The 13,037-nt window shown below is 38.3% G+C and overlaps 1 protein-coding gene across 1 annotated transcript in view; it reads left to right on the forward strand.

Moving 5' to 3' along the window:
- MARCO (macrophage receptor with collagenous structure) overlaps positions 1-12,799 on the forward strand; it is a 64,719-nt gene extending 51,920 nt beyond the window's left edge. Inside the window, exons 13-17 of the mRNA XM_044666626.1 lie at positions 7,368-7,412; positions 9,048-9,137; positions 9,605-9,622; positions 11,283-11,450; positions 12,439-12,799. Coding sequence (XP_044522561.1) covers positions 7,368-7,412; positions 9,048-9,137; positions 9,605-9,622; positions 11,283-11,450; positions 12,439-12,569 — 452 coding nt within the window. The 3' untranslated portion in view covers positions 12,570-12,799. The remainder of the gene's footprint in view (positions 1-7,367; positions 7,413-9,047; positions 9,138-9,604; positions 9,623-11,282; positions 11,451-12,438) is intronic.
- The last annotated feature ends 238 nt before the right edge of the window (positions 12,800-13,037 follow it).

Genomic DNA, 13,037 nt, shown 5'->3' on the forward strand with positions numbered 1-13,037 from the left:
GTGTTTGTGTATATAAGGAAAGAGAGAGAGGGAGAGAGGGAAAGGTGGAGGGAGAGGGAGGGAGAGAGAGAGAGAGAAAAAGAGAGAAAGAGAGAGAGAGAGAGAGAGAGAGAGAGAGAGATGGAGAGAGATGGAGAGGAAGGAGTTATGCAATTTATCCAAGGTTATATGTGTGTAAAAGATGTGTATACATACATATGTATGTCATATAAATGTCACATGGACAGCATGATATGTGAAATTTGCATATATGCAAATGTGTGCATGTATGTTTTGCATATATATGAATGAAAAGCTTAATCAATGTATCCAATATTAAATGTGTTTATACATATAAATATATACATAGGCACATATATTGTCTATTATATAGACATATATCACATGGATATAATTCTTTGTATAAACATAAACATACAAGTGCATACATATAAACATACATAAACATACTATATAAGGAAAGGTTGGGCAATTTATCCAATATTATATGTGCACATATACATGTATGCACACGTGTATGTGAATGTATTATAAATGTCTGCACATGTATAAAAAGACAAACCTATGGAGGGGTTCTATGTATATGTACATAGTAATACCATACCATATCTGTGTATATATAATATAGCCTGCAATTATATGCTATAGAATGTAGATATATGTGTGTATAAGCATATACATGCACACACAGATACACAAGGTATATGTCCTACCTCGAGTCACAGATTAATTATCTTATCTCATAGCCCAAGGGCAGTGCTAGTATGTATTTGAGTCAGAATTTGAAAACCAGTATTCTTGGCTTCCAAGCCAGTTCTCTGTCCACTGAATTACCTCATGCACTCATCTAATACTGCATATATGGAATACACACACACACACATATATGAAATCTCACACGTTTGAAATTTCATATGTATTATATGATATATTGAGCTATTTTACTAATACCTTTATTTTATCACTATCATTTCTAAAAGAGTCAGTCATCACACACACACACACACACTCTCAGTAGACACTTCCATTGTAACAAAAATTACAGTTAAACAAAACAAATCAACACATTGGCCAGGTCACAAGCACTTCTGGCAGGCAGTATCATTAACACTCCAGGTCATCATAACCTAGGTTCTCTCTATCTTCATCTCTCTGTCCCTTCTGTTAAAAAAAAAAGTTTTCTTTTTTTAAAAATGCATTCTCCAATTTAGCTCCCCTGGAATCATCAGAGTACTTGCATTAGTTCAGTTTTTTCTCATTTGCAATATCCTCCATTTAGGGAGTGACAGTTCCACATCTGAATATTTAGTCACAATGAACTCATTTAGCAAATACTTATTAAGCTTTGATTGTATGTAGTGAGGCATAGATAGGGATATCATCTGAGTGGAGGACTGGTCTTATTAACTGTGTGAAGAGTACTGAGAAAGGACCCTTTGATTCTAACAATTAAGCAGTCACTAGAGATTCAGTCTTCTTCCCTGTGAAGATGGCAGTCATCTGACAAGAGTTCTCTTTTTTACATAACTTCTCAGAATTACCATCCATATTCTCTCTTCTACTACTCAAAGAAAAGTTATGTATACAACTCACACTTGATCCCATTTCTTCCTGCCTCCTCTAGGACTTCCCTCCAGTTGTCATCTATTTCCTCTTAGGCATCTTCAGTCTCTCCCTTTCCAATGTATTCTTCCTACTTAACTACAAAAATGATCAAGTCTCTTGAATAACAAACCTTCTCTTTACCCTTCTGCCACATCCAGCTATTTTCTCATCCTTCTCCCCCATTTTACTGCTAAACTTTTTGAAAGAATTTTCTGTCTAGTTCCACTTCTTTCTCAATAATTGTTTCTTCTGCTCCTTGCAACCTAGATTTTGCCCCAAATATACTGCTGAAACTAATCTCCAGTTGTCACCAATAACTTTCTAAAACCAAATTCTTTCGCCTTTTGTTTAAATGTTCATCCTCCTTTTCATAGCTTTTGGCATTGTTGAAAATGCAGCCTCGAACAAGTTACTTAACTTCTCTGTATCTGTTTCCTCATATGTAAAAGGAAGGGGTGGATTAACTGATCTCTAATGTGCTTTCCACTATAAATCTTTGATTCTATGACTATACTTCCATTGAATCTTCTCTCTTCTCAGTATTTCAGAGTCCCTCCCTTCCTCTGTTTCTTTTGCTTTATCATGCCTGACCTCTTGATGTGAATGTTCCCTTAAATTCTTTCTTGGCTCTCTACTGCTTCCCTTGAAAATCTCATTAATTTCCACAGAACCAATTCTTTGCAGATCTCTCCACCCAGACCCAATGGGTTCGATATTTTCATCTTCAACTGCCTGAAGGATGTTTACACCTGGATGTTCCATAGAGCTTGCACTTCATATGGCTCAAACTGAGATCAGTCATTTTTTCCCCATAAGCATGCTCTGCCTTCTGACTTCTATATTTCAGATTGTGGAACCACCATTCATCCAGTCTCTCCTGTTATTAACAATGGAGCTCTTTGACTCCTCCTTCTACCTTACTTATCTAATAAATTGTCTTGATTTCACCTCCATAACATTACTTACATGTCTTTTCTCTTTCAGTTGTCAATACTCTCATGAATTTCTCATTGCTACACACCAAGACTATTAGAATAGACCCCTTGCATATTTTCTCTCCTCTCTTCTTTCCCCCTCAAATTTTAGCAGAACTTTTTAATCCCAAAATCTGGAAATGGTCTCTTCTATTCAAATATCTTCAGTGTGGCTACCTAGCAACTATCAAGCAAAATTCAAACTTCTCTGCCTGGCATTCAAAGCCTTCTATAGCCTGACACTATTCTACCTTTTCAGCTTCATTTTATATTTCTCCTTCCATTTTTATTCTCTCAGACAAAATACACTATCCACCTCTCCTAGCAAACAGACAGATACATACCCACGTGCGCGAGCACACACACACACACACACACACACACACACACACACACACACACACACACGATGTTTCATAGTTTCCTGTTTTTGCTTATACTGTTCCCTATTCCTAGAATATCCTCTTTCCTCCTTTTTATCTATTTTCTCTCCATCCTTTAAAACGCAACCAAAAAACCACTTCCTCCATTTGGGGGGGGGGGAGGAACACTTTGTACAGGTAGATATTTTAGATACTTCCATATTTCCATGGTTCAAAAATCATGACTCCCATTTGCATTCAACCAGGCTACAAAAAAAAAAGATTATCTATTTATCTATTTATCTATTAGTCATTAATTCTTACAACCAAAGTAGGGATAATGTTACATTTTCTAAATTTAGACACACAGCAATTAAATTTTACATAAATCTATGTATAACTCTACTATATTATTCCCAGTTGTGAAAACAATTCAAATATCCTCAATCTGTAGCCTCTTGTGGTGACTGAGAGATACACTTCTGAGGGGTTTTCCCATTGACCAGGAGCCTGGAAGGAACTCATTAAGTTGATAATAGAAGCTTGATGTTACAATCTAGTAATCTTTTCCTAGTAATATTTATAGACATATTTTCCAGTGTCAGGATGTTGGTATTCCCCAAATAAAAAAGAACTATGGTGTTTGTCCAGTTTTGATTAACTTGGGCCAACTTTGAAATGGATTTTTTCTTCATTATGTAAAAAGGCATTAATCTATCAGGAGAACATAAATTCTGGGTGTTCCAGAAGAAAACAAAGGTATGCCAATTCACTTAATTGTCCTAGGAATAGTCCCTCTCACTGATATCTGATTATGTATGTGTGTGTATTTATAAATATACATATGTATATATTTTACCATCACAATGTCAATATATCACAGGTTGGCAATAAGAAATTAAATGGGGAAGGGCACAGTTAGGTGACTCAGTAGATTAAGAACCAGACCTAGAGATGTGAGGTCTTGGGTTCAAATCTGGCCTCAAATAATTCCCAGCTATATGATCCTGGTCAAGTCACTTAACCCCATTGCCTAGCCCTTACTGTTCTTCTGCCTTGGAACCAATGCACAGTATTGATTCTAAGATGAAAGGTAAGGATTAAAAAAAAGAAATTAAATGGAAATTTTGGAGGAGTTTTGTGAAAGTCACAAATGACATTTGAAGGCCAGAAGATGACATAAAAAAGTTTAGAAACTCAGAAATACATACTAAATCCAAAATTTACAATAATGTACTATAAACATCTCATAAAAGAAAAAGAAAAAATTCATACTTCTCTGGTATGAAGGAAAGGCCAAAAATATTTATTAGACTTTTCCAGATTGCAGGGGTTCTGTGTCCCTAACCCCTATAAGGTGGAAGAGATAACTGTGTGTTTCTGGATTTGGTATCATATTACAGTCACACAGTCAAAAATCTAGAGCTAGAAAGAACCTTAAAAGTCATCTAGACCAACTGAAGGCCATAAAAGATAAGTGACTTATTGAAGGTCACATGTATGGTAAATGACAGCGTGTCAAAGAGCACTGATTCTGGAGTCAAGGATCTGATTTCAAAGCCAAACTCTGATACTGCCTTATTAACCATTTTATTTCCCTATGGTAAAGTTTCCTCATTTGAAAAATGAAGCTAATAAACTAGAGGGCCCCTTAGGTCCCTTTCAACTTAGACTTATGTATGATCATAGGATATGAATGTGGCATTTTGACCCAGGTGTTCTGACTCTAAATCCAGGGCCCTTTTCAATGTATTATGCTATCTCAGCAATAAATACTGAACAAAATGATCCTCAAAAATTATGTCTGATTTCAGAAATATTCTCAGGATCTGTATTAAAATCAAAAAGTTCACTAGAGACAATTTATCTAAATGTCTTATCATAAAATGGCTATAATTGGGAAAGAGGAATGCCAAACTCCCTGGAAGGTCTAAACTCCCATAAAGTACAACTGTACTATGATCCCTTCAAGCAGATATTTAATGCAAGAAAAACTTCACTAACCTGAATGGCAAAGTCTTACTCTGTAACTAGAGATTTTGCATTTCTAGGGTTGGGGCCAATCATTTGAACTAGGATGCCCCGATCTTTTTTTTTCCTCCTTCTTTTAAAAAAACCCTTACTTACAAGTTCTAAGATAGAAGAGCAGTAAGGGATAGGCAATCGAGATTAAAGAACTTCTCCAGGATCACATAGCTAGGAAGTGTCTGAAGTCATGATGGAACCCAGGACTGGATCTCTGTCCATTAAGCCACCTAGCTGTCCCTCTCCAGTCTTTACTTCTGGCTTGAATCCTAATAAATGATATAATGTATGAATTTTATCTCACAGTAGAGACCAAGCCCCTGTCAATATTTTTTACATATTGACACAATTATATTTCCAAATGTAAAATTATTATCCTTCCCAGAACTACAAACAATTGCTGTACTCTACTAAAATGTTCTCTCTTCTTGACTTTAATCCTGATAGGACACACAGATCCTTCAAATTAATCAAACTTTTGCTAGACTCCTACTATGTGCATCCAAAGCTCATAATGGCTGCCATGTCCTGACTGAGTCCCCTGTGTCCACTCCCATCAAAAAATATATCTTGGGACTTAATGCTTTCATTCTTTATGAATGAGATGGCAAACTGTATATTGCCTCTGGGTAATTAGATGGTGCAATGGATAGAAAGCTAGTCCTGGAGTCAGGAAAATCTTTGTTCAAATCTAGCCTCAGAAATTTACTAGCTGCATGGCCCTGGACAAGTCACTTAACCCTGTTTGTCCTCATCTCTAAAATAAACTAGAGGAGGAAATAACAAACCAGGCCAGGATCTACTGAGAAAACCCCGAATGGGATCACAAAGAATTGGACATGACTGAAATGACTAAATGATGCAAAAAAAAAAATCTCAATTCTGTTTTACCCATTGATTTCTACTGTCTGTCTCCAGAATATACTTGTTTTCCTATTTCCAAGCATTTGTTCAGCCCTTTATGTTTGAAAGCCCCCCTCCCCACTTTTGTCTATTGAATTCCTACCTATCTTTTAAAGCCCAATTCAAATTCTGCCCCCTCTTTGATGAAGTCTTTCCTGATTCCACCATCTTTAAAAAGTTTTCCCTCAGACTTTCACTTTGGATTTCTCCAGTGCCTTCATGTATTATTGTGTTCATAGCTACTGCGTGCCCAAAAAGCATTATTTAGCTCCCACTGTGTGAACAACTCCATACTAGGTATTGAGAATACAAGACCAAAAATGAAACTGTTCTGGTCATCAAAGAGCTTATATTCTGATAGCTAGCTATGTGCATTCACTAGATCAACGGTTGTCAACCTTTTTGGCCGTGAGAGCCATAAATGCCTGCAGAAGGAGGAGGATGGAGGTGGAAGGCGCTGGAATATGGGGCAGGGGCTGAAGGGCCCCCTGGGGCACATCCTGGGGCTCTGCCCAGACTGGCCTGTCAGGAGGTGGAGCCAGATGTGGCTTGAGAGCCATACCTTGCCAACCCCTGCACTAGATGGTCATTTCTGAGAACCAGAACCATGCCTGTGTTTCTAAGCTTTGTGCCTCCCTATGTGTCTAGCAACAGAAATGTTCTGTACATGGGAAGCACCTAACAGTACTGCTGAATTCCTACATAACATATAATTCTCTTCCTTCTGTTCATTTTACTTTTCATAACTTCACATAGGTCTTTCCATGTTTTTTTTTTCAAATTAAACTGCTTATTATTTCTTGTGACATACAATCATATGCCACAATTTTTTCAGCCATTCCCCAATTGATGGGTATCCCCTCAATTTCCAATTCTTTGCCATCACAAAGAGAGTCGCTATAACTATTTTAGAATATGCAGGTTCTTTTCCTTTTTCCTGATCACCTTAGGAAACAAATTTCATAGTGGTTTTACCAGGTCAAAATATATACACTAGAAATATTAATTGAAGAATAACTTGTATATGTCCGTCTCCAGAGAAAGAATTGATAAACAGAAATAAACAAGACACGGATTTATATATACGTATATATTTTTGTCAAAGGATGCCTTCTCTTGTGCATGGAAGGGAAAGAGGGGAGAAGACACCTGGAGATTTTAATGTAACAAACAAATAAGTAAAATTAATTTTTTAAAAGCCTTACTGTGTATCAGCCAGGCTCAGGCAGGGAATATGAGACCTGAAGAGCCAAATTTTATAGCCCTGTTTGGTTCTGTTGGATGTGAAGACACAGGCTAGTATTCATCTGCAATTCTGTCTCCATTTATGCTAAGTGAAGGGGCCTTTTAAAAATCCAAGAGCACCAATGTATCTTCCCTCCTGCATTAATCAGACAATAAGTAGAAGGTGGCTTAAGATTAAAAGTGTCTAATATCTAAGTTTTATTATCTTCTCTCCCCTTTTTTCTTTTTTTTTTCTTTTTTGTTTTTCTCTTAGGGAGTCAAGGACAAAAAGGAAAAATAGGAGAAGCTGGAGCTGCAGGTAGAGTACTTGCTTGATTTTAATTTCTCAGAGAAATGACTAGAATCTTTGCATTCAAATGGCAGGTCTTCCTGACTTTGAAATACACACCAGCAACTCCCTTTTCTCCTTCCTCCCCCTCTCCCCAAAGTCATAATGGACTTGAAAGGACTATATGGAAATCCAGGGCTTCTGGTTCTTATACTAGCCCCAAGAACGGTGGGACCTCAAGGAAGTCAGCAGATCTTTGGGAGTCCCAACGGGAAGAGAATAATGGAAACACATCTCAAACTGGGATGTGGTAGGAATGGAAGGTATTGGTAAAGAATTACTAAATGCCTGTTAAGAGCCTTATAATAATAGCAAAATATTTAGCATATATACATATGTAATACATTTGGATAAAATGAGGTAACTAGGTTCAGCAACTATGAAAGAGACTAAAATCACAGATCTAAAAGGTTCTGTTCAAATCACCTCATTTTCACCTTTGAAACTCATATACCTGTTTACTCTCCGAAAAAGCTGCACCACCTTATCTTGTTCCCACCAGGCCAGAAGCATAGCATCATATATTTAGATCTAGAAAGGACCTTAGAGGCCCTCCAATCCAATGGTTTCATTTTACAGATGGAAAAACTGAGGTCCAGGAAGCTTAAAATGATTTTATCAGGAGCACACACCTCAATCTAAGTCAAGATTTGAACCCAAGTCTTCCTGACTACAAATGTATTGCTCTATCCCCCATCTGCCTCGAGACAGCATATTCGGACTAGGGCTACTCCACAAAGACATGCATCATGGAAGCCAAGATAGCTGGACATAACCAGGGAGACAAGCATCCTGCTGATTTCTTCGGGCTTTTATGGTCTCACCAATTGAAAAATAGCCAACTGGATGATGGGGTACTTCAATCACTTGACTGCCAGTCAAACAGACCATTTTGAGCTATATCAGGGCAAATAACCAGTTTTACTGATACTCTTCAGCTAAACTGATTTAATTGACAGATTTTTATAGCCTTCAAGATTCTGGGAATATTTAACCTTAAAGATTATGAAAGGGGGAAGGAAAGAAAATGAATCACGTAAACATGGGAAAATACTTTTAAAATAAATAAATTTTTTAAAAGATTATGAAAGGAAGGAGAAGAGAATATATAATTTCTTTTGGACAGGTGGTCTGATTTTCCTTAGGCGTACTTCCTGATTTCTTTTAATCACAAATTTGGACAGGGAGGCAGTACCAATTTTAGTGGCTGAATTATATATAAATTGCCATATTGGGAGAAACTCTGACAAATATCCTCTGGTTCAAACACCTCATTTCATGTAAGAGGAAATTTGAGGCCCAGAGGAATTAAATAACTTACTCATAGTCACACGATTAGTAGGAGATATAACTGAAGCTGAAATTAGGTCTTTTGATTCCAAATCTGTGTTTTTCCTACTAAATTCCACTGTTTAATGTCATTTTTTTTACCTCAATGTGGAATCTGAGGACAGTAGGAATCTCACAGAGCTGAAACATCTCATGCAATTGAATATTCAGTCCCTGCCAGTTCTCATCCTATCCTGTCCCTCTCAACATCGATTAGGTAACTTTTATAAAAATACTGGGATAGGAATCACCTACTGCCTCTTTTCTTTGCTGTAGGTATACCAGGTGAGAAAGGAGCCCAAGGAAGAATAGGGGATAAAGGAGAACCTGGCTTAGCAGGCACCAAAGGAGAAAAAGGACAGAAGGGTAAGGCTGATTTTTGCTGGTTTTTGGTGTGTGTGTATGTCTGTGTGTCTGTGTGTCCTGACATTAGGGAGGATCCCAGTCAACCTCTCCGTAACAGATGGACCTCAACTTAATATCAAACAATGCCCTCTAGAGAAGATTCTATAGTCCCTCCCTATCACCTTCTAGTACCTGAAAAGTTCTTCCTTAGATCTAACCTAAATCCTTTGGACTGAAAATTAAGCCCATATCTTTTTGTCTAGGAGTAGAGATGGAGAATAGTTATAAGCTGGAAAGCCTCTCCAAAGCAAATTTAATAAATTCCTATAACTCATTTCAATTTAATCCCATTCACTGATAGATGCCCTGGCAAGTCAAGGGAGAACTTGATCTCCTTCCTTGCCCCCTACCAATTGCAGTTGCAGGAAAGAAAGGAAACTCAGAATGGCTTGCCTTCAGAATAACTCAGTTTCTTTCTTTCATCACAGGTGAGCCGAGACAACAAGGTATGTCCACTTTTATCTTAATTTATCTGTTAGGGGAGGAAGACACTAAAATCTTCTAATATCGCAACATGGCCTGGATATGGCTCTGGGTCCCAAAAGCTATAGTCATTTGGTAGACCCAGCAATGAACCATCATCTTATTCTAGCTCAGAGACTCGGAGATTCACCCACAGAAGCTTGGTCACCATTTTATGGATTGGATTAAGGAAACTATTAAAGGCTTTGAGATCTGTGTTGGTTGAGGAAGTGCTCATACCAAAAAAAAAAGCCACAGACTTTTTGAAATATTGGGTCTTTTCATTGACTCCACTATCTAAGAACAGGCAGAGATGAGAGGGAGCTAGCTACCAAAAGATGATCTTGATTATTTTTTCTCATATTACAGTATTGTTCTTTGCCTTAGAAATCAGGTGCACACACAGCAAATGCTAGGCATATTAGAGGACTGGTTTATGGTCTCTAGCTCCAATTCAGAAAATTTCTTTTTCTTTTCATTTTTTTCCTTCTATGATATTGGTCAAGACTAATCAGACTGGATTTGCAAGACCAACAAATATTCAGTCTGGTAACTGCCCTTTGGAAGGCTTGCTCTCTGAAATTCTAAGAGGTACCATCCATTGAAGGGTAGTGCTTCGGGTATATTTTCAGACAGAATGCCAAGTGTGAAGGGAGAACTGACTTCAGGATCAGGAAGACCAAGCAAGGTTTAAGTCTTGCCTCTGAAATATACTAGCTAAGTGACCCTGGGCAAGTCACTTAATCTCTTGGTTCCCTAATCAAAGATGTCTATAAGATGTAGGGCAGATTCCTGATCTTCACTGTCAGAGAGACCTTCCTCAGGAGGAGCTAGATCTCTAAACCAATGAAATGACAGATTTGAACAAATAAATCAACAAAAGAAGGGAGGGAGGGAGGAAGAGAGGGAATTGAGGAAGAAAGAGGTAGGAAAGGAGGAAGGAAGAATGGAAGGGAGGGAAGAAGGGAGAGAGGGAGGAAAGGAAGGGGTGAGAGTGAAGGAAGAAAGGGAGGGAAGAAAGGAAGAAGAGAAAGAAGAAAGGAAGAAGGGAAGAAGGGAGAAAGGGAAGAAAGGAGGAAGAGAAGAAGAGAAGGAGAGAGGGAGGGAGGCTAACTGATTTCAGGCAGTGCTCACTGAGAGAAGCATGAAGTACATATGATTCAACTAATTCTATTAAAATAATTACTTAAAAAACACTCTCTAGAGTGACACTATCCATTTAGCAAGGTTATGCAATGTGACAGTTGAATTCAAGAGGATAAAGCAAAAATATATTGGTAATTAAGAGCAATAAATAAAACCAAAGAGGGTGAGAACTCTTCAGGGAAAGAAGTATATGGTCCTAGTCATGTTTGTAGTAAAGCAGAAGGCACTCTGGGTCAGGTCATAAGTCCCAGGGATACCAAATCTGAAAGGCTAAGAAGGTGGCCAAGAGAGACTTAATAGCAAGAGTTCAAAATCCAAGAAGTCCATATACAATATCTCAGAACCAATGTACAGGGAACAATGGGTGTCAGTAAAACCAAAACTATTTTGTGGTCCAAAGGAACTGTCTTTGGGTCCCACTGGGTATTGTTATGGGACAGAACAGAGGTTTCCTCACATCTTCCCTGCATTTCTTCTCTACCTTTCCGTCTCCTCCAGACTCCCGTGTTAGAATTGCAGGTGGAGGGAGACGAGGCCGGGCTGAAATTTACTACAGAAATTCTTGGGGCACTATATGTGATGATGACTGGGGCAATGAGGATGCCACTGTCTTCTGTCGTATGCTGGGCTACTCCAGTGGAGAAGGATATGCCAATGAAGGAGGAGGTAAGTCACAAACTGGGAGCAAACGAATGAGGCAGTATTCCTCAGATACCAATTTGAGGGATCCATTACCAATTCCAATATGATTTTCATGAATTGGAAGCCAAAGACTTAGAAAACTTTAGTTTAAAAAGATTTCCCCCAATATCACATTACTTAAAAATTTCATTTGGGTTATTAAGCTCTTCTCTAACCCTTTACCCCCTAAAGATAAGTCCAAAAGCTATTCACACTCTTTTGAATTACTTTAATCAACTAACCAGATGACTTTCCATTGACCCTTTAGACACCCATAGGGAACGGAAGTTGTAACACATGTAGTGGGGGTCTTGAAAGGAAAGCAGAGTGAGCTGAGTTGGTGCAGAAGGTAGCTTTGGACAGTTAGAATACAGCATGAGGGCCCTGGATACCTGGAGAACAGCAGAGAAGGGCTCTTGAAGGGAGAGATCATTGTGACCTCCAGCACTCTAGGAATATTTTAAAGGAGGAAATAGAACCTAAGCTGAGCTTCAAAGTATAGGTATCATTTTCACAAGTGGCAAGAAAGCATTGGGGGAGGAAGAAGGGAGAGGTACATAGCAATACAGACCCAGCAAAGGGTATGGAATGTAAGTGGATATGGAATAGGGCAGAGGTGATGACAGTGGGAAAAACTAGAGGCAAGAAAACCAGGTAAAAGTCTACTGTAGTAGTCAATGTGTGATGTCAAGATTTTGGGCAGAGGTCATGGCAAAAGTAAGAGAGAGAAAGAGAAAGGGAAGATATTTTGAAAGAAAAAAAGCCATAAGACTTAGCTGCTGAATGACTATGCGGCAAACCTCAAGATCTTCCCCAAACCTTTTATTAGGACTCCAATATTAGCTTTCTTAGATAATCCTGCCATTTTATCCACACCATGTAATATATATTATATGTGGACTGCTGTCAGTTGTTTTGTCCTGAGTTGAAAGTCTTTGATTTAATTATCTTTTTCACTGTTGTCATTTGAAAGGTACTGGACAAATTTGGTTGGATAATGTTGAGTGTACAGGATCTGAAAATAGCCTCTGGGAATGCCGGAAAAATGAATGGGGCTCTCATAATTGTGGCCACAGTGAAGATGCTGGTGTGGAATGCCACTGACTATCACAGAGAACATCCCATCTTGTCCCCCAATTCCTCAAAGTCCAAATTGTAACCTGGCTGCCAGACCTTACTTAAATGATGTTTAACTAGTTTCACTTACAAGATGTCATTTGTTAAATACACGAGCATTTCTGTGTGTGAGTGACTTCACCCTGTATCATTCATATGCTGCCTCTGGAAAGATCCTTAAGAAAAATAAAAAGTAAAGAAAAGAAAAGAAAGCTCTGCTTGACACTCTCAATGGTTGTGTTTTCTTTGACTGGAATCACCACCGAAAAGTTAGGCTAATCCTTCATTCCTAGACCAGAGGTGGATCCCAGACAATGAATTGATCCAAGCCTCCAGAACTGTCCCAACTGCCAGTTGCTTCCTTTCTTTTTACATTGTTTTTTTTTTAAACCCTTGTACTTTTCGGTGTATTGTCTCATAGGTGGAAGAGTGGTAAGGGTGGGCAATGGGGGTCAA

Source organism: Gracilinanus agilis, chromosome 3, assembly GCF_016433145.1.
Source record: "Gracilinanus agilis isolate LMUSP501 chromosome 3, AgileGrace, whole genome shotgun sequence".
Lineage (NCBI taxonomy): Eukaryota > Metazoa > Chordata > Mammalia > Didelphimorphia > Didelphidae > Gracilinanus > Gracilinanus agilis.